The sequence below is a fragment of the Ambystoma mexicanum genome, chromosome 1p, assembly GCF_040938575.1.
Source record: "Ambystoma mexicanum isolate Mex_15411 chromosome 1p, UKY_AmexF1_1, whole genome shotgun sequence".
Classification (NCBI taxonomy): Eukaryota; Metazoa; Chordata; class Amphibia; order Caudata; family Ambystomatidae; genus Ambystoma; species Ambystoma mexicanum.
In genome coordinates, this window is record NC_090921.1 from 350403005 (window position 1) to 350424083 (window position 21079).

Sequence of the window (21079 nt, forward strand, 5' to 3'; positions counted from 1 at the left end):
GAAGGTTCGATCCCAGGGGACGGTCCCTGCTGACGTGATCGAAGATAGCGACGATGACGACGAACAGGGCCCAGTGAAGCGGCCATCCCGTCCGTCGCAGCCATTGCCCGAGCCCCAGGATAGCTCGGCGGCCATTTTGTTGGCAATCCAATCCTTATGTACCGAGATAAGGACGAGATTACCATGCACCCCGACGGAGGAGCCAGAACCAGGCCCGTCGGGAAGCCCTCCGAACAAGCGGAGGAGAGTCCACCCCGCTCCGCCCTTTGTGCCTGCGAGACCGGTGGACCCCTCATCCCCCTCGCCAGACCCTAGAGAGGATACAGCGACGGATACAGCGAAGGGGACGAACGATGACGGCGGCGATGACACAGCGGACATCCCGTTGTCGCCCCCTGCGGGCGTCGCCAGCCGACGAGGTTGGCTCTTTCCACGCCATGATAATCAGGGCATCCGAGCCCTTCCAGCTCTGCCCTGAAGAACAGAAAAAGGAGGGGTTTCTGTACCAACGACGAGAGGCCAAGAGGAAGACGGTCCTCGCAGTGCCTTTACTCGACGACATCTGGGACGAGGGGCTTGCTGTCCTCAAGAACCCTTCCACGACTCCCGCCAAGAGGGACAGGTACGAGAAGAAGTACCGAGTCCCCGATGCCGCCCCCTTGTGCCTCAGGGCCCAGCCCACGCCGGACTCGGTCGTCTCGGCAGCAGCTAAGAAGGCAGCGGGCGCGGCGGTTTCAACTTCCACTTCCAAGCCGGACAGCGAAGGCAAGAAGTTGGACTCTATGGGACGACGAGTCATCTCGTCGGCGGCAACGACGATTAAGGCGGCCAATGCCTTAGCGATTGTGGCCCGCTACGACGGGGAGCTCTGGTTCAAGATAGCTCCCCTGCTAGATTTCCTGCCTGATGACAAAAGGGCGGAGGCCCTAGAAATTCTGCAGGAAGGCGAGGTGGCGTCCGATCACGCCATAACGGTGGCAACGGACATTGCCGATACCGGATTTCGCCAACTGGGCAACGGAGTTTGCCTCCGACGACGAGGATGGCTCAATGCGACAGACTTTCGCCAGGACATCCAGACCAGAGTGTTGGACATGCCGTACGACGGCAGCAACCTTTTCGGTAAGGCAGTGGACGAGTCTCTACAGGCCATCAAGACCGACTCGGAGACGGCCCGGGCCCTTGGGGTGCTTCAACAGCGACGGCCCTTTCGGAGCTCCGGAGGTAGACAGGGTGCCTCCAAAGGATCCAGCGGTGGCTCCTCCACTTACCGCCAGGCGGCCCGCTCCTCTTCCCAGGAGGCCTACAGAGGTCGCGGCAAGCAAGACAGATCCCGCCGTCGTCGCCAAGGAGGCCAAGGCGGCAAGTCCGCCTCCAAGCAAGACTGACCCGGCCTGGGGTTGTCGGGCCCCCACCGAATCACTCCGGTGGGAGGCCAGCTGACGAAGTTCGTCAGAGTGTGGGAGTCCATCTCCACCGATCGTTGGGTGTTGGACACCCTGGCCAACGGGCACTCGCTGGAATTCCAAAAGAAGTGCCCTCGCGTTCCTCCCGTGGCCAGGAAGGAGAATCACGTCCCTCAACTGCTGTTGGAGGTAAAGGCGAAGCTCGATACAGTGGGGCAATTGGCCTCCCCTTCAGGAGAGGACCAAGACCATCCTGGGCAAGGTGCGGCGCCTGTTAGCCAAGGACGTGGCCAGTTTGAGGTCCATCAAGTCCCTTCTCGGGATGATGTCCTCATGCATCTACCTTGTACCCCTTTGCAGACTTCGGATGCGTCCGCTACAGGAGTTCCTCGACGCCCGCTGGTTTCAGGCGACAGGCTGCTTCGAGGACAGGATCCCTCTCGACGAGGAGTTCCGTCGGGCGATCCTGTGGTGGGGCACCCGGGCTCACCTCACTACAGGCACAGACTTTCAAACCCAAGCGTTTCAGGAGACTGTGATGGCGGACGCCTCTCTGGAGGGTTGGGGGGCCCACACCGGAGATCTCCACGCAAGAGGCCTTTGGCTCCCGGAGGAGAGGTCTCTCCACATCCTGGAGCTCCGAGCAGTGTTCTGGGTGCTCAAGTCGTTCCTTCCGTCCCTCAAGGACAAAGTGGTGAGGATCTTCACCGACAACACCACCACAATGTTCTACATACGGAAGCAGGGGGCACCAGATCCCCAGCCCTGTCCAAGGAGGCCCAGGATCTGTGGCACTGGGCCGTCGCCCCGGGGATGTTTTTGGTTCCTTTCCACTTGGCAGGAATAAAAAACACCATCGCCGACTCACTCAGCAGGGAGCTGCGCTCGTGCCACGAGTGGGAACTGAGACGGGATCAAGTGGATCGGCTCTTCCTATGATTTTGCAAACCCCTGATCGACCTATTCACGACGGTGACAAACTCCAAGTGCCAGAGGTTCGCCAGCAGGTTCCCACACCCGAGGAGCATGGGCGATGCTTTCTCGTTCCCCTGGGACAGCCTGTTTCTATACGCGTTCCCTCCGTTGCCGTTGCTGCTCTGCCTCATCAACCTGCTCAAGAGGTCCAGCTGCAGGATGATCCTCGTCGCACCGGCGTGGCCGAGGCAGATCTGGTTCCCGGACCTTCTGGACTTGTCAACGTCCCCACCAGTCAAGCTGCCAGCGGACGCGGATCTTCTCTCCAGGGAAGGAGGCGCCATTCTCCATCGTGACCCACAGTCGCTGAACTTGCAGGCCTGGCTCCTGCGGCACTAGAGTTTGGAGGGTACGATATACCGGCTGATTGCAGAGAGGTTCTTGCAAAAGCCATGGCGTCCTCAACTCTCAAGTGTTAAGGTCATAAATGGAAGAGGTTCTCTGTCTGGTGGTGTGCACAGAAGATTAACCCTCTGCAGATTACGGCTCCTCAAGTACTGCCGTACCTACTGTCGCTGGACTTGCTCACGACTCCATCAAAATACATCTGGCTGCCATCTCCCGATATACCAGGACTACGGGACGGGTGTCCTTGTGGTCTCATCGCCTGGTGAAGGAATTCATGAAGGGACTATACCGATCATTCCCGCCGGTGAAGGCTCCTGCCCCGGCGTGGGAGCTTAATGTGGTGCTGACCAGGCTCATGGGGGCCCCATTCGAGCCTATGCATTCGGCAACTTTGAAGTTCCTGTCATGGAAGACAGCTTTCCTCGTGGCCATCACCTCCGCACGAGTGGGAGAGATCCAGGCCCTATCTTGCAAGCCTCCATACTTGACTTTTCATGACACGAGGGTGGTGCTGAGGACGCGCCCCTCTTTTATGCCCAAGGTGCCGTCGGACTTCCACCTTGTTAGGGAGAATTCTCTTTAGGCTGAATTTCCTAACCTAGTGAATCCCCCAGCAGCATTGCTAGATTTCTGGAGTTTGTTTTTTTCTCCTGCCAAGAGTGAGACTCTTTTTCTCCCACTCTTGGACATGATTTATGGTGTTCCTTTGACTGTTTGTGTTTTATGGGCTATGGGGTCCTTTACTCCATAGGGTCTCATGTGTTTTTACTATGTCTGTTACACAGCACCCTCCGTGCAGTGACACAGGGGTGTCATAGTGACACCCTACCATAGACTCCATACCCTGGGACTGACTACTGTCTCCCAGGGCATGTAAAGTCACCATTGGCTTTACTTGTCCCAAATTATTAACAGAAACCGGTACAAACCATCATATTGTGGACGTACTGGTCGGGGCAATTAGATTGCCCCGGGGTCTGTTAGTCGAGGGGGCACGTCTCCATCCCCCCTGATCGAGTTTTGGCTGGTGGCAGTGGATACTACTTTTTATATTACACCGCGAATATATCCCTATGGGATTTTTCCATTGTTCGAGGCTACCAACTTTAATTATTTAATTCTCATAGCCTCGAACATACCGCCGGTTTATTTAATTAATATTAATTCGCCGGTTGGTATTTATTGCCTGGACTCGATTTGTAAAATGGCGTTTGTGTTCTCTTCTGTGACTCCAACCCAAGTCGAGCCCGTTCTTCCACTTTTTGGCGGGCTTCTCCGCAGAAGCCTCCAAAAGTGGTGCCACTCTGTCTGGGTACCACAGGGGGTATGGGAGGGGGGTTTAGGCACCCTGGACTGAGTTACCTTGGTAACTCAAGTCGCACTCTTTGTGATTGGCCCAAGTGGTGAGCCGTCCAGCTCACTACTTAGCATGTTTGATTGACAGCTAGGCTGAGTGAATGGGGGTGTGCTGCATAAAAGCAGGGCTTTGGGGACTGGAACTTCAGAAGTCGCCACAGGACCTGTGAATCCGACGAGGGAGAAGCTGAGCCGACCTACCACGACGACACCACCGGTGGATCTCTGCTGAACCGACTCACCACTTCCCGACGACCGAAGATGTCCCGGCTGGAGAGTCTTCTTCCCCTGACTGGTGGGCACAACCAGTTTACCTTCTTCTCTTCGCACCCCAGCCCGGCTTGTGGTCGAATTGCCCGTGCCAAGCACCCCGGCAACCGGTTAGCCACTTACCACTGGACCGCGAATAAAAGGACCGCTCCTTTTACCTGAGAACTCTGCGGCTGGTTTCTTCCCTTTCAGTGCAACAGACTCCTGTCTTCCTCTCCGACGAGATCCTCTCTTCCCCCGGACGAAGCACCGACTTGCATCCGGTGCCAGGAACAACTGCCCCCGCTGAAGTATTCTCACCACTTTAAGGTACCGTGTCCGCCAGGCCTCCCTTTCTAAAGATTGCTACAAGGTAATAATAACCCCTTAACCTTCTGGACTGGGCTTGCCGCCTTGACCCTGGTCCCTTTCTTTGGTTCAACTCTTTTTGAACCTTTACAAGACTCTTGTGCACTGCCACTGTGTGACCTTGGACACATTTCGTTTTGATCCCCTTAAAGTGGATCCGGCCTACTGACTCTAAACTCATGGTGTTACTTGCCTTCCTCTCTTGTTGTGTTCGTGAAAAAGTGTTGGGATCTGTTTCAATTTATTCTCTGCTTTTCTCTCCCTTTTTAAACGAATTATTAGAGTGCCATCTACGTTAAGCGCTCCCCGCTGTCTGAAAATAAGTGGGGCTTTACTTAAGACTTGTCTAATAGTCTTCTAAGGGAGTGTATCTTTTAGTGACCATGTTTTTGAATTGCTTACTATTAGTGCCTGTGTGTTTTTCTAGATGTGGTTTTAAATGAATAATTATATCTCTTTTACACCAAGCCCTGGTCAGTGTTTACTTTTTCTATTGTGTTCTTTTGACCTATTGTGAATACTCTGTATACTGCCTAACTCTTCTTGAGGGAAGTCTGACTGCTCAGCCACAGCTACCAAGTGAATCTGTGGGGTACACACTGCTACCAAGTGGGTTTACTGCCAAACACCTGTAGTCTTAAATCTTTTGCAGTGGTCCCAGAGGGAACTGCACAGGTTTCTGCCTAACACACCTCAACGAGCCCTTGGTGTTACCAATTTTCTTCCTGTCGCCTTCGACGCCGGCCGAGAGGACTTTGCACTCGCTGGATGTAGCTAGAGCGCTGAAGTTCTACGTGGACCGCACGAAGAGTTTTCGGAAGACGTCACAACTGTTTGTGAACTTTGGGTCTGTGAATCATGGGAAGGCTCTCTCGAAGACTTCCATTTCCAGATGGCTCTCCGGCTGCATCATGCACTGTCACCGGTTGGCAAACCGACCGCTGCCCGGCTGTCCGAGAGCCCATTCGACCAGAGCGATCGCTGGTACCACAGCGTTCCTGTCTGGTGTGCCCCTGCTGGACATCTGCAGGGCTGCTACGTGGAGGTCGACACACACCTTCACAAGATTCTACTGCGTCGATCGGGACTCCAGGGAGGAGTCCAGGGTCGGCCAAGCAGTGCTGCGCAACCTGTTCGCCTAAGGTGAGCCTGGTGAGGAGGTAAGAATTGCTTAATGTTGAGTTTTGGATGTAATGCTTAATGTTGAGCCTTTGCCACCTCCCGTGGTCATGCATGTGTATAATATTATGTTTTCTTTATGAGCATGTGAATCCATGCCAGACCCCATGCTGGAGAAGGAACAAGTTACTTACATGTAACTGTTGTTCTCCAGCATGGGTCTGGCATGGATTCACATGCGAACCCTCCCACCTACCCCTCAGCGGCTCTTCACTTGGTTATACTGCCACTTGGCGTGCTACCAAATATGAGGATGGCTGCCGGAGGTGGGACTTAGGGAGAGGGCAGTCATTGGCTGGGGGCAGTATGACCCAGAGATCAGTGATTGGTTACTATTAAGAAAGACAGATCAGAAACAAAACTGATACTGATTTTTTCTTTACTGAGGATTCCCAGCCTGACGACGGGGAATATTCATGAGCATGTGAATCCATGCCAAACCCATGCTGGAGAACAACAGTTACAGGTAAGTAACTTGTTCCTTCCAACCATGAAAACATTGCCTTGCTCCCAGCACATGCTACTCTGCTGGTCAGTTGGTAAGTGGGTGAACCACCCGAAGAGTAGAGGGGGGAAAGAGTTGTATTGGGCTAAGTGTTTGTGATTAATCCTCTCCTACATTTCTACATTAAGATGAATTTCTACATTATGATTCATTTCTAGAATTTGGACTGGTGCACAGATGTTAGGAGGCCACTCTAGGTATAGCGAACTGGGGAACTCTGCGAGGTTGGCCGAAACCCTTTCAAGGTAGCAATGGAGAGCAGTCGAGGCTATTCTCAGGAGAGTGTGGGTGAGGTCAGGGGTCCACAATGAGTGCACCTATTGAAGCACACAATTTAATTTAGACCGGAATGTACAAAAATGATATATTCTAGGCCCAAAACAAACACTAAAAAATGAAACCAGCAGGTGATATTGAACAGCACTCAATAATAAACATTTCTGAGGCTTATGGATCTGCTTAGAATCACATGCTTTGCATAGGCCGACATCTAGTGGACGTCAACTGGGCGTGTTTGTAACATTATCCTTAGTGCAACGTCTACTGTACCCATGATCCCTCAAGCAACAAGGGGCCTCCAGATTTTTTTTTCCCGCCATCACGGTCGGACGTGTACGTGAAGTCTGTAGCGCTGCTTCGTTTATTAGTTATAACTTAAAACTCTTTTGTCGTTCGCAGTTTGATTCACACCAGGCTTCAGCCTTGCACTAGGTGTCATGAACCACCGGACGTGTCCCTTCTGGACTTCCTGGTCCCTGACCCATAGGGGACTGAACTCAGCAGTACTCCCAACATGGCCGCTGAACGTGAAACGCTGTTTGCCAGTCTCCGCGTTGTACGCTCTGCGTTCTACAAAGCAGACATGCCCCCGCGGCCCTGCACGTCTCAACGCTACCGCTTGCAGTAGTCAGACGTGTGCTGCCGTAGTTCGTACAGCGATTTCCACTGATTCCTGATTCCCGGTCCCCTAATTTTCCTCCTCCTTCATTCTTCCCTTTTTGTCCTCACCTTGCATTCCTGGATTTCCTTCGCACCTGCCTTCTGAGTGCGCTTCTTGCCATTTCCTGGATTTTTTTCCCGGACATCTGAATGCTCCCTGGAGACTGGACACGAACCGGAAGCTGGAACCCGAGGACCCACTCACAGGGTTATACAAGACCCAAACGGTGCGAAAGAAGACTTCATCGAAGAACTCGAATAAACAACACAGACAGGTGAGAAGGGGGGAAAACCTGTGAAAGATTGAGACGCCAAAAAATTGATACAGTGACGGACATGGAGGCTGCAATTCAAGACCTCATGCGCGGCATGCAGGAGTTAACAGAAGTTCACAATATTAAGGCCGAGAATTCTGCATTGAAACAACTAGTCCTGTCACAGGATTCCGCGACCAAGGAAAGTGTGTTGCTGGGCGGAGTGTAGATAAATATGATGGCTCATCAAAGAACCTTCGTGGCTTCCTCGATTCGTGTTTAGTGCACTTTGCCTTTAAGCCCTACTACATCTCCACCCCCAGGGCAAAGGTGGGCTTTATGATTTCACATCTTTCGGGAATGCATTAAATTGGGCAACGCCCTCAGTTAATTCGGGTGATGCCCTCCTGGATGACTATGATGGTTTCGTACGGGCGCTAAAGACCATGTTTGACCGCCCAGAACAGGTTTACAGTGCCCAATAAGGCTTATTGGACTCCACCAAGGATCCCAGGATATGCTTACCTATGTAACACGCTTTAAGCAACTGGCCAAGGAAGCAGACTGGTCCTCTGAGGCCTGTTTTTACCCTCTTTCGAAGAGGGCTGAATGAAGAGATAAAAGACGAGCTAGCCAGGGTAGCTCGCCCAGGTTCCTTCCAGGCTCTCATGGACCTCTATTTACAAATAGACTTTTGTATCCAGGAAAGGAAGGCGGAAAAGAAGACTAAAATGCCCTACCAAAAGAAATCTACAGAACCTTCCTCTAGACCTGAACCCGCTCCTTCCCCGACCACAGACCCAGAACCCATGCAACTCGGAGCTTTCCGCAGACCCATAACTCCGCAAGAAAGGATGCAACGGTTTCACACCGGGCTGTGCATGTACTGTGCCTCTGATAACCATCTTGTGAGAGAATGTCCTTTAGCCCGTCCACAGCGTTCGGGAAACGCCAGCTCCCGATCCTAGATGGAGCACAGCTTCGGCAGAGAGATGTTTGCTCCACATCTGTTTCATCCTTGAACTCTCCTGGACAAAACAATCTTGTGATTCTGCAGGCCTTTCTATCGCCTTCCAAGAATGAAGCTTATCCCATTCTGGCATTAGTGGATTGTGGGGCCATTCATAGATCATGATTGGGTCACTACCCACCACATTCCATATGAAACCTGAGACATCATGCAACCTGTAGAGGCTATCGATGGAAGACCTCTTTCCTCAGGACCCATAACCCTGCAAACTAAAGAGATCCTGCTTTCTATAAACCACCATCAAGAGAGGATAAAATTTGACATCATAAGATCTGCCCATTATCCAATGGTACTAGGTATGCCCTGGTTACAGAAGCACAACCCCTACATCAACTGGGCGGCAGGATCCTTGTTTCTTGGTTCAGAACACTGTATGTCCCACTGCCTATCCCTGGATTCCTCGTCAAGATCCTTTGAAGATAAGTGAACAGACCAGCAAGGTCAATTCAAGGTCTCAAATATCATCCAGGTTCCCAGGGCCTATCAGGATTACACTGATGTGTTCTCGACTGCCATAGTTCAGGCTCTGCCCCCTCACAGACCTGAAGACTGCGCTATTGATACTGAACCCTCAGCAGTGATTCCTATCAGAACCAGAGAAAAGAGCCCTCCGAGAATACTTGGATACCAACCTGAAAAATGGTACTATACGACCATCCAAATCCCCGGCGGGAGCTTTGTTGTTTTTGTTCCCAAGAAAGACACCAAGGAGCTTAGGCCTTGCCTTGATTATCGTGGTCTTAATCAATGCACCCTCAAGGACCGCTACCCATTGCCCTTGATCTTGGATATCCTGGAAGCGGTGAGAGGAGCTGTAGTCTTCACAAAATTAGATCTCAGAGGTGCCTACAATCTGATCCGTATAAAGGAGGGTGACGAATGGAAAACAGCCTTTAGAACACCCTTTGGTCATTTTTAATACTTGGTTATGCCCTTCGGACTCGCCAATGCCCCAGCGGTCTTCCAACGTTTTATAGACCGGGTGTTCTCCGATATGCTGTTCCTCTTCATCATAGTTTACCTGGACGATATACTGATATACTCCAAGGACCATCTGAAGCATGAAGAACATGTTAAAGCAGTCTTACAACGTCTACGTGAACATAAGCTCCTGGCTAAACCTGAGAAATTCCTTTTCCATGTGTCTACTGTTCACTATCTCGGATTTGTCCTTAGCCCAGAAGGAATTGGAATGGACCGCTCGAAAGTAGACTCCATCCTATCCTGGCCTGTTCCAACTACTGTGAAACAGATTCAATCCTTCCTGGGGCTTACCAACTTCTACCGAAAAAGTATACCTTCCTTTTCGGAGATAGTACAACCGATCATTACATTGTTGAAGAAGGATACTCCCTTTCACTGGACAGCAGCCCAAGATGAGGTGTTTCAACGATTGAAGTCGGAGTTTACACAAGTGCCTATCTTGGCTGAACCTGACATTGATCGACCCTTCCTAGTGGAAATGGATGCCTCTAACCACGCCATCGGTGCAGTACTAAAACAGGAATTTGATAACCAATTGGAACACCCCATCGCCTATCTTTCGCGCACCTTGACTCCTAGCGAAACCCACTATTCTGTTCTGGAAAAGGAACTATTAGCCATCCGTCAAGCCTTCACAGATTGGCGTCAGCTACTGTTGGGAGCGAAACATCCTGTTCAGGTCCGCACAGACCATCAGAATCTTCAGGTTCTGCAATCCCTGGAATGTAGGACAGTCATCAAGCCCGTTGGGCCTTCTTCTTTGCCCAGTACCAGTTTCAAATACATCATGTTCCTGGAACACACGATATAATTGCTGACGCCCTATCCCGACTACGAAATTCTTGAAGACCGATCCTTCCCAAAGATGTTTCCCCACAATATTTGTTGCCCAAGCAATCAGTCTCCTGGAAGACATTCGGATTCAAACCCAGTCCTCTGGGATCTGGAAGGAGTTTACTGGGAAGAATCGATGGAATCTCAAAACAAAGGATGAATATTTATTCAAGGCTAATGGTCTGGTCATCCCCACGCAGAGACTGCGACAAAGGATCACAAGCCTATGTCATGACACCCTTCATTCAGGACACCGTGGCATCACCAACACTCTCCGTTTGATACAAAGACAGTTTTGGTAGCCGAAAATGAAAGATGACGTCCAGCATTACATCCAAACCTGTGCAGTCTGCACTCAAAATAAGCATGTTAACAAGAAACCGGCGGGTCTCCTGCTCCAACCAGCGCTGCCAACAAGACCTTGGGAATTCATCACTACGGACTTTATTGTGGAACTACCACCTTCCAGGGGATACACAACTATAATGGTTACCATTGATTTATTCACTCACATGGCTCATTTCACACCCTTAAATAAACTACCATCCTCCTCCTGAACTCACTGGAATCTTCCTGGAACACATATTCCGACTTCATGGACTACCCTCCAAGATCATATCTGACAGAGGACCTCAGTACATATCTCAGTTCTGGAAACACTTATGTCGTATACTAGGAATCCAACGTGCCCTCTCCTCAGGTTATCATCCACAGACCAATGGAGCTACTGAACGCGTGAACCAAACCCTGGAGCAATATCTTAGCTGTTTTGCCACCAAGGTCCAGGACGATTGGTCACTTCTAATACCCGTGGCTGTATTCGCATACAATAATTCGGACCACTCGGCTGTCAAAACCAGCCCCTTTTTCTGTAGCCAAGGATTCCACCCTTCGGTTCTACCATCCATACTCCCACATCCTACCCCAGTTCATACAGTGGACTCCTGGATTGAAACCCTCATCAACGTACACAGAGAAGCTAAAGAACACCTCGAAAAGGCCTGAACAAACGCCAAGCATTATGCGGATTCCAAAAGAAGACCAACGCCTTCATACGCAGTGGGTGATGAGGTCTGGCTATCCTCGAAACTACTGCCTCGACACTTACAACCAAATAAGTAGGCTCCCCGGTACTATGGCCTTTTTTCCATAAAGGAAATCATTAACGCAGTGGCCTTCCGACTCAAACTACCAGAATCCTGGAAGAGGATCCACCCAGTTTTTCACACTTCTCTGTTGAAACCATACGTCCAGTCCTCCTGGACTGCTCCAAGATCTACTCCTGTGGTTGTCAATGTTCAATTAGAATACGAAGTATGCAGAATATGTGACTCCAGGTACAGACATGGTCAGCTACAGTATCTGGTTGAGTGGAAAGGGTACCCTCCCAGTGAACGCACCTGGGAACCAGTCTCAAACATAAATGCCCCCAGACTACTCCGAAGGTACCACCTTATACACCCGGGTAAACCCGAATGAACTGGGTTTCGGAGGAGGCATGCTGTCATGAACCATGGGACGCGTCCCTTCTGGACTTTGTGGTCCCTGACCCATAGGGGACTGAACTCAGCAGTACTCCCAACATGGCCGCTGAACGTGAAACATTGTTTGCCAGTCCCTGCGTTGTACGCTCTGCGTTCTACAATGCAAACACGCCCCTGCGCGTCTCAACTCTACCGCTTGCAGTAGTCAGACGTGTTCTGCCGTAGTTCATACAGCGATTTCCACTGATTCCTGGTTTCCGGTCCCCTAATTTTCCTCCTCCTTCATCCTCCCCTTTTTGTCCTCACCTTGCATTCCTGGATTTCCTTCGCACTCGCCTTCCGAGTGCGCTCCTCGCCATTTCCTGGACTTTTTTCCTGGACATCTGAACGCTCCCTGGAGACGGGACACGAACCCGCGCGCTGGAACCCGAGGACCCACGCACAGGGTTATACAAGACCCGAACGGTGCGAAAGAAGACTTCATCGAAGAACTCGAATAAACAACACACAGTTGAGAAGGGGGGGAAACCTGTGACACTAGGGAGACTGGGGGACTGATCATATTTTTTAGAGAAGACATACTTAAACTTCCTCTATACACTGCTCCTGGCTAGCTCCTTTTCACCCAAATTTAACAATGGCGAAAAACTCCTTTTAAATTATGTCCATCTTGCAACAGAATGTACCGTCGAAAGACACCCATTGAGTGCACAACCACTGCCTTCCCTGAGACCACCCAGAGGGCCGGTGTGCATCGTGCACGTTTTTAGGCCCAAAACCCTTACTGAACTACTCACCAAATTGCTGGAGGGCCATGCCATAATGGCTGAGTCCAAAACTCCTACTAATGCTTGTGATTCAGACTGCCCAGGCAGTGGCGGCTCAGTTTCGAAAGCCAAATACCTTTTGAGGGAACCCTTTGGCTCCAGTGTGTCAGTCCCCAGCCTTGAAGGGCAGTCGCAGCGTGCTGTTATGGGGAAGACTACTGGTGACAAAAGCACTCACACGCACACACTTAAAAAGCACATAACCCTGAGCCGTTCTTTGAATGATGCGTTGAAAGAAGGCCACACGCCGGCGAAAGGCTCATCATGAAATTACTAAACAGGCGCTAGTGGATGTGCATTAGAGTCCCTAGACCGATGTTTCACAAACACTGAAACATGTCAAAATCACACAAAATTCATTCTAGCAAGGTAAAAAACCATTAAAATGTTTCCGGAACACATCTCACACCCACTTAATGTCCCACAAAAGGTGCCAGAATATACTGAGGCTACCTCACCTTTATCTCAGTGAGGGGTCAAAAATTCGGGACAGACAATTAGCCATTTTATTAAATAATATGGGTGAGAAAAACACTTATCTTTCCCTAACAGAACAAGGACTTCCCTACCTGTCAAACCAAGAATAAAGAAAACCTTATTTAGTATCTAAACATATATGTTCCTCACTCTCATACATACAAACAAATCATACATAGATTATATGACTGTTTAAACACCATAAAATAAGTTCTATTCAAGCAGAAACTTTATAAACCTGCATCCTTTTTACCCGGGTCAGATCCACTTCCCCAGAATCAATTCAGGATATTTGAAACCAAATTTCAATTCAATAAAGTTATTTTCAATAGCCAAGTTCCACTCCAAGTATAACACAAAAGTTCCTTTCATTCCAAAAGTCCTTCACTTGGCAAGTGGAATGTTTTATTTTCCAACCGGGTTCCCACTCTTCAAAACAGTTTCCACAAACCTCTGCTTGACAACTAGAAAGACAACGTCTTCACACATCTAATCAGTAGTCATTAGAATGATTCTCTTCTTTGAATACCAATGACTATTCCTCAATTCACATTTCTTCTTCATAAGCAACACTGTTTTGTCACAAGGATTTTACAAAAGTTCATCAGAACACATTTTAGTCGGCTTGCCACTTTCTTTCCACCACAACCTTCTACCACACTGGAGTACTTCGAAATGTTGTGTTCCTGGTCCACTTGCCAGACTAACCACTAATTGTCACTTTCCTGTAATACCTGCCTGCCAGTATAAAACTACTACTACCACTACAACCACTAACACCATCACCACCACCACCAATACTCTGTGGTGAGGTTTACTTCCATACTTAAATCCTTATTAGGGGAATGTAAATACAAATCTTCTTCTTGGATAGGTCTTTTGACTTTTAACAACTAAGGGTTTTGGAACTTTTTTTGTAAAGATGCATCACACATTGACAAGGTCTCTCACACTGATTCATTTGCCACAGGCAATGCATGTTACATTTCACTTCCTCTTTATGATTCACGTAAGGAGGTTTTCTCTCCTCCCATCACTGGTTTCTTTCTACACCATCAATTAACAATTGGTAATTCAGTTTACAATGTTTCCTTTTTATAAATCCCTCATTAGGAGAATGATATCCCTTTTCATTTATATTTTCCTTAGAATACCCCCTGTTGGCCAAGGGAACTGAGGATCTCCCTGGTGCCTCCAAAAATGTATCCAGGGTCCTCTGCGTGCATGTAATCAGTCATTTACCAGAAGTAATCTCCAAAGGAGCATACACCAAACCAGAAGTAACACTGTTTATTACAGCTGGAAAAGCACAAGTCAAACAGCGCAGTTGAACAGAACTGGTTTGTTGAGAGCTGACAAAACCGCCCACTGCGGTCAGATCTTTTAAACAGCGAGTACAAGATTTGTATAGTGAGAAACAGTTGCAATTAGTGTTATGAGTTATTGAGTGTCCCACAAAACTGATCGGTGGGGCCACGTCAGTTCCCTATAGCTGGACATAGGTTAAACATGATTGGAGAAAACAAACCTGCCGTCCCCTGGTTCATCAACTCCCCTTGTGGCACCACATTCCGTCCCGCTCCACCCCATGAATTATTATTAAACACTACGCAATTGTGCTTGACTCCAGAACTTTATTAATCTGTAATTGGTCAGCACACAATACATCCTGATCTGGTGGAAGGAGAAACATTCACGCGGCTTCCAACCAATGAGGGGCATCGTAGATCTCATCGAGGACACAGGATACCTGTTGCCTTTCAGGTACACCAAAACTCACCTTCTGACTGGCTCTTCCTTGATCGCCCCTTCCCCCTGCATCCTTCTTCCCAGACCCAAATGCCAAATGGTGATTTGGAACCGCTAATCGTGCAACAAGTGTGTGCCTCCTCATATCTTTGTGAATTTAATTCCCCTAGTCTCTGCGATCACCCTTGAGACAGGCTCGCCGACCTTGTATGTATCGGCTGGTTCTGTTCCCAGTGACTTTTGTCTCCTGGGGATGGTCAGCCGGAATAAGTCTTCCACCACCCCACTGCCGTGATGTGTCATGCAACTTTCTATGTGGCCTACCATGCTGGGCGTTTCCGGGTCCTCCCCATGTAATCTACGCACCTGTCGCTTTCACCTGATTCGGGCTGTGCGGCAGCACCCTAGGCATATATACCATCATATTTATCACATTCCCCCATGCCCTTCCTGCACCTTCAACCCTCCCCTAACCCCTGGCTTTTCAGGCAGTGTGGGTGCGCTCTAGGCACCCGTATTACAGCCGTCAATGAAACCGTGTCTCAAGCCTGGGGTGCCTCCTCCCGTCCCGGTTATTCCCGCTGGTAAATGCACCCCCAGACAGCGCTGTATCAGCACCTTCATTGCACTTATATTTTTTTGGGGGGGAGGAAATATTGTTCAAAGTCTATTTGCAACTTATCCTGTTTAAAAATGCAAGCCATCCTGCTCTAAGCAGCTGTTACACATGCAGCATTTATTTTATTTCAGCGACTTCAGTGAATCGTAGAGCTAAAATCAAAATTACTATGAACTCTGGGGAGCAGGGGGGAAGCAGCACCACCATGCTTGGTCTCTATGTAACATGGCTTAAAAACATCATCCAGCCTTTGTGCTGCAATAGTTTTTTTTTGGCTAAAAATCATCAGTTCTAGGGCCTGGATTCTGAATCGTGCATCTTGTGTGCTTTTCCCTCTCTTCCCAGCTTCTTCTGCTGTTAGTTGACAACACCCTGCTAGGTTATCTTGCCCATCTGTCTTCTGCCAAGCATGTACAGTTCTGTCCCCTGCTGCCAAGCTTGCTTTTATGTTTTATAGTGGCTTCCTTGGATATAACCTAACACTTGAAATATATATTTCATTGTTTAAATTTCTAGCTATGAACTATAGTGTTGGGTAACGGACAAGTTTGATCCTTCAGCTAGTTTCAGTTTAACTGACCCCAGCCCAGAATCGTCATTAATCATAGAGCACTCGTTTAACATAGGTATTTTGCACAAAGCCTGCCCACTGTAGTACGTGACCATTTGGCATGCAGCCTTTGAGATTTAAGTTTCTCTATATGTTAAGCAGTTCTGATTACCTAAGTGATCCCTTGACAAGAATTCTGTTTTCTTTCTCTGCTTGTGTGTAATGTATTTTTGAAAATGTTTTTTTACGGCACATTCTCTGACTACGGTGTCGTTCTCAAACCCAACATGGCAGCAGTTTCTGAAGTTTTGAATGCACCTCACGTTTCGTAATTGACCAATCGTCACCTTTTGTGCCATGTCAGCAAATGTTACGCTGCTCCCAGATTGGCCCATAGGAATCTGTGGACACCGAAGCAGGAATTTAGTCAGATTTACACCAAATTTACAAAAGTACTTTTCGGGACAAGTTGTCCAGCTGTTCTTGCTCCATCTGTGAGCAAAAAAGAATTCCCATTCAAGTGTAAGTTTGGGACCCCCACCTACAACCTTGCCCCACCTTGACGAAATTGCATGAGAGAAAATAAAAAAAATCTGCGTTTAGTGTCTATATAGAGGTTTTGTGCAGATTCGTCAAGCAACGCCAAAGTGGTGTGTGTGTGTGTGTGTATGTATTATGCAAAACTATGGTAACTGTCCACTTTTTTTCTTATATGCAAGAATATTTTTGCCCATTAATATATTACGGATTCAAATGCCACCCTTTAAGCCTCCCCCTATGCTTCCTATAGTTGAGCTTTTGAAGATGGGGGTGGCAAAATAATCAAAAGATGAGACCTAGACCTATATTGTGTCTGAATGTGGGGCTTCCCAGTGATCCAATGTCATGTGGTCTTGTATATAGCACAATGTCTTTGGCACATTTGAGTGGCAGCACTCACTATTCTCAACAAAAACAATATGAAAGACAATTCTACATTCAAACCCTAGTTGGCAGTATGATCCAAATCTATAACCACTATTAAGCGGCAAAACAATTGTTGTAAGTACCATTTTCCTTTTACTCCCCTCTGCAAAGCCAACCTTTGCTTTCAATTTCATTAACTGCTCAGCCGTCCTTGGCTCTGTTTCACCCTTGTTTCTGTGCCAGTTTGTGATTTGTTGTACTCTTTTTCCAGGAGCGGTGGATTTTGACATTTGCAGCATCCCCTCAGCATTGGAAGGCAAGTACGTCTTTGGGAGATGGCTCTGGTTAAACAGGCGAGACTGATCATGCTGGGCTGATGCTTTGGGGTTGGATGGGGTTTTAGTTTGTAACTGACTGCTCCTGATGCATTTGGATAAGAATGTGAGCATTTTGTCTTGAGCCGCTGCAGTGGAGGTAGTACTGGGTGCAGGATTGGGAGCACTGTACACTAGTTAACATGCTTAAGCATAGTGTGCCTAGACTTACTCAAGGAGGTGTGAGGGAGTGCAGTACCATGTGTTAAAATCGCTGCACAAATGGCCGTTTAAACAAACGCGGCAAAAATGCTGTGGTTTTGCCGCCGCAATCTATGTAAAGGATGTGGGGGACACCCTCACAACCCCCAGACCAATTATACCATTTAAGGGGAGCGGGGGACGCCCCCGCTCCCTTTAAATGGTATAATTGGGTACACCTTTAGAGGGTCAAACCACAGCATTTTTGCAGCAATTCTATTACTGCATACCGGTAGTGCACAGTTGACTTGAGTTTTTGACTACTCTTCTGAGACAGTCATAGTTTTCCCAATGGTGCTTGTATCATTGTGTAATGCTGGTCATTACTATGGTTAAACCCTTTTCGCTGAAGTCAAATGCTGCTTGAACCCCACACCAGACCCAGAGGTACGGGAATCCCAGGAGATGTTTGAGGCAATCAATAAGTTGTTTATCAACCCGATCAATGCCATCAGACCTCACATTGAGGGCTTCAAATCCTCTGATTTCCCCCCTCAAAATATCCCCATAAGGGAGTGTCAACCCCAGACCGATTTCTCCCCTCTCGCCAGATGACCTTTTACAAACGCACATCTTTGAAACAGACCTACACAGTTGACATCCTCCCAGCCAGCATCCTTGAAAAACATACCCTTCATGCCCTTCCTACTCTTTGTAGGACAGTTAACTCTCCCTCAGCAAGGGTGTGTTCCCAGATCTCCTAAAAACAGGGCTTTAAAGTCACCTGCTGAAAAAAACCACATGAAACCTGCACTTAGCAAGCTACTGTTAGATCACGTGCCACATATTTATTGGCAAAGTTATCTAGAAGGTAGATGCTTACTAACTACTTGCAAAAATTGAGCCAATCTGTCTGTTCTGGGTTAAACAATACGGGTTGTGACCCAAATGCAGCATTGCAACTGCCACCACCAGGCGGATGGTGCCCATAAGATTATCGATAGAGGACTTCTACCTGCTGGTCATCCCTAACTTTGTAGCTGCATTTGAAATTACTGACCATCACACAGTACTCGTCCTTCTTTAAGCCAGTATCAGCTTCCGTGAAACTTTCCTGAAATGGTTCATATACTACCTATTTGGCAGACACTGGACTATCCAGGTGGCTTCCTCCAGTACAAATTCTTTCCTCTCACTTTTTTAGACCCTCATGGTTCCTTCCCTCTCTCCTGTCTTCTTTAACCTCTATATAGAACTGCTGGGCTCACTTGTAGATGACCCCAACATCAGAATGCACCAACACACAGATTATGCGGAATTGTACCTAAAGGTCAAGGGCCCACAAGATATTGCGAGCCTTCGCTCATGCTCTGCAACCATTCAAATGTGGATGACAAGTGCCTATTTTAAGCAGAACCCCCACCAAGAACAAATGCATACTCCTGGCCACTCCTCCAAGCAGGAACCCACTCAAACAAGGCTGGACTAAATGTGCTCACACTGGTTCACCCCTCACCTTGTAAACTCAGCAAAATCCCTAGTCTTCATTGTGGATAGCAAACTACCCTTCGACACCACACCGTGAAAAACGCTCATATGGCTTGGTGTTGGATATCTCTACTCCTGTAAGATGACGTGCTTCCTCTCGCCCCAGAACCTACGAATGGTAGTGCAGGAACTAGTGATCTTGCATATTGATGGAGTGGACCTTCCTTGTAGGACTGGTCTGCTCCCCAATAAGCCCCTGAAAGTGGCCCACCATGCCGCGTCTTGCCTCATCGCCCTCACAAGGAAATGTGACCACATCTCCCCCACCTTGCGCGAATTGCACTGGCGCCCCATCCGATGAGCATCTAGTTCAAAACCACATGTCTTACAAACAGGCTAACCACTGCAAGTATGACGGCCTGCCTGATGATCAAACTAAAACATTTGGTGGCACAGTCATTTCATAGTAAGAACATGACCACTCTTAAAAACTAGGGAACAGTTCTTTTCATGTGATGGACTGGTCCTCTGGAACTACAACCCAGTGGTAATCCGGAATGCACCGTTTCCTTCGTTTCAGGCAAGAATTCCAACAACACCTTGGTATAACCAAGATTCTGGTGATCTTGCACACCCACATACATTTTGTTATAAAGTGCAGTGTTTGTGAATCATGGGTTGATGCCAAGACATCATATCCTAGTTACCAATGTAAACCAGTGTTAGGCAGAAACCTGTGCAGTTCCCTCTGGGACCACGGCAAAAGATTTAGGACTACAGGTGTTTGGCAGTAAACCCACTTGGTAGCAGTCTGTACCACACAGATTCACTTGGTAGCTGTGGCTGAGCAGTCAGACTTCCCTCAAGAAGAGTTAGGCAGTATACAGAGTATTCACAATAGGTCAAAAGAACATAGTAGAACAAGTAAACACTGACCAGGGCTTGGTGTAAAAGAGATATAATTATTTATTTAAAACCACATTTAGAAAAACACACAGGCACTAATAGTAAGCAATCCAAAAACACGGTCACTAAAAAATATACACTCCCTTAACAGAATATTAGAAAAGTCTTAAGTAAAGGCCCACTTATTTTCAGACAGCGGTGAGCGCTTAACGTAGATGGCACTCTAATAATTCGTTTAAAAAAAGGGAGAGAAAAGCAGAGAATAAATTGGAACAGATCCCAACACTTTTTCACGAACACAACAAGAGAGGAAGGCAAGTAACACCGTGAGTTTAGAGTCAGTAGGCCGGATCCACTTTAAGAGGATCAAACGAATTGTGTCCATGGTCACACAGTTGCAGTGCACAAGAGTCTTGTAAAGGTTCAAAAAGGAGTTGGACCAAAGAAAGAGACCAGTTAGAGGGTCAAGTTGGCCAGCCCAGTCCAGAAGGTTAAGGGGTTATTACCTTGTAGCAATCTTTAGAAAGGGAGGACTGGCGGACACGGTACCTTAAAGTGGTGAGAATACTCCAGCGGGGTCAGTTGTTCCTGGCAGCGGATGCAGGTCGGTGCTTCATCCGGGGGAAGAGAGGATCTCGTCGAGGAGGAAGACAGGAGTCTGTTGCACTGCCAGGGAAGAAACCAGCCACGGAGTTTCTCAGGTAAAAGGAGCGGTCCTTTAGTTTGCGGTCCAGTGGTAAGTGGCTATCCGGTTGCCGGGGTGCTTGGCACGGGCAATTCGACCACTTAGCCGGTCAGGGGTGCGAAGAGAAGAAGGTAAACTGGTTGTGCCCACCAGTCAGGGGAAGAAGCCTCTCCAGCCGGGAGATCTTCTCGTCGTCGGGAAGTGGTGAGTCGTTTCCGCAGGGCTCCACCGGTGGTGTCGTCGTGATAGGTCGGCTCAGCTTCTCCCTCGTCGGATTCTCAGGTCCTGTGGCGACTTCTGAAGTTCCAGTCCCCAAAGCCCTGATTTTATGCAGCATACCCCCATTCACTCAGCCTAGCTGTCAATCAAAAATGCTAAGTCGTGAGCCGGCCGGCTCACCACTTGGGCCAATCACACAAGAGTGCGACTTGAGTTACCAAGGTAA

The 21079-nt window shown here is 48.5% G+C and overlaps 1 protein-coding gene across 4 annotated transcripts in view; it reads left to right on the forward strand.

Annotated features, from left to right (window-relative positions):
- Positions 1-21079, forward strand: part of FCHO1 (FCH and mu domain containing endocytic adaptor 1) — a 1111213-nt gene that overhangs the window by 638424 nt on the left and 451710 nt on the right. For all 4 annotated transcript variants that reach the window (XM_069648666.1, XM_069648689.1, XM_069648674.1 and 1 more), the window contains exon 11: positions 17312-17356. In XM_069648666.1, the coding sequence (XP_069504767.1) occupies positions 17312-17356 (45 nt within the window). The remainder of the gene's footprint in view (positions 1-17311; positions 17357-21079) is intronic.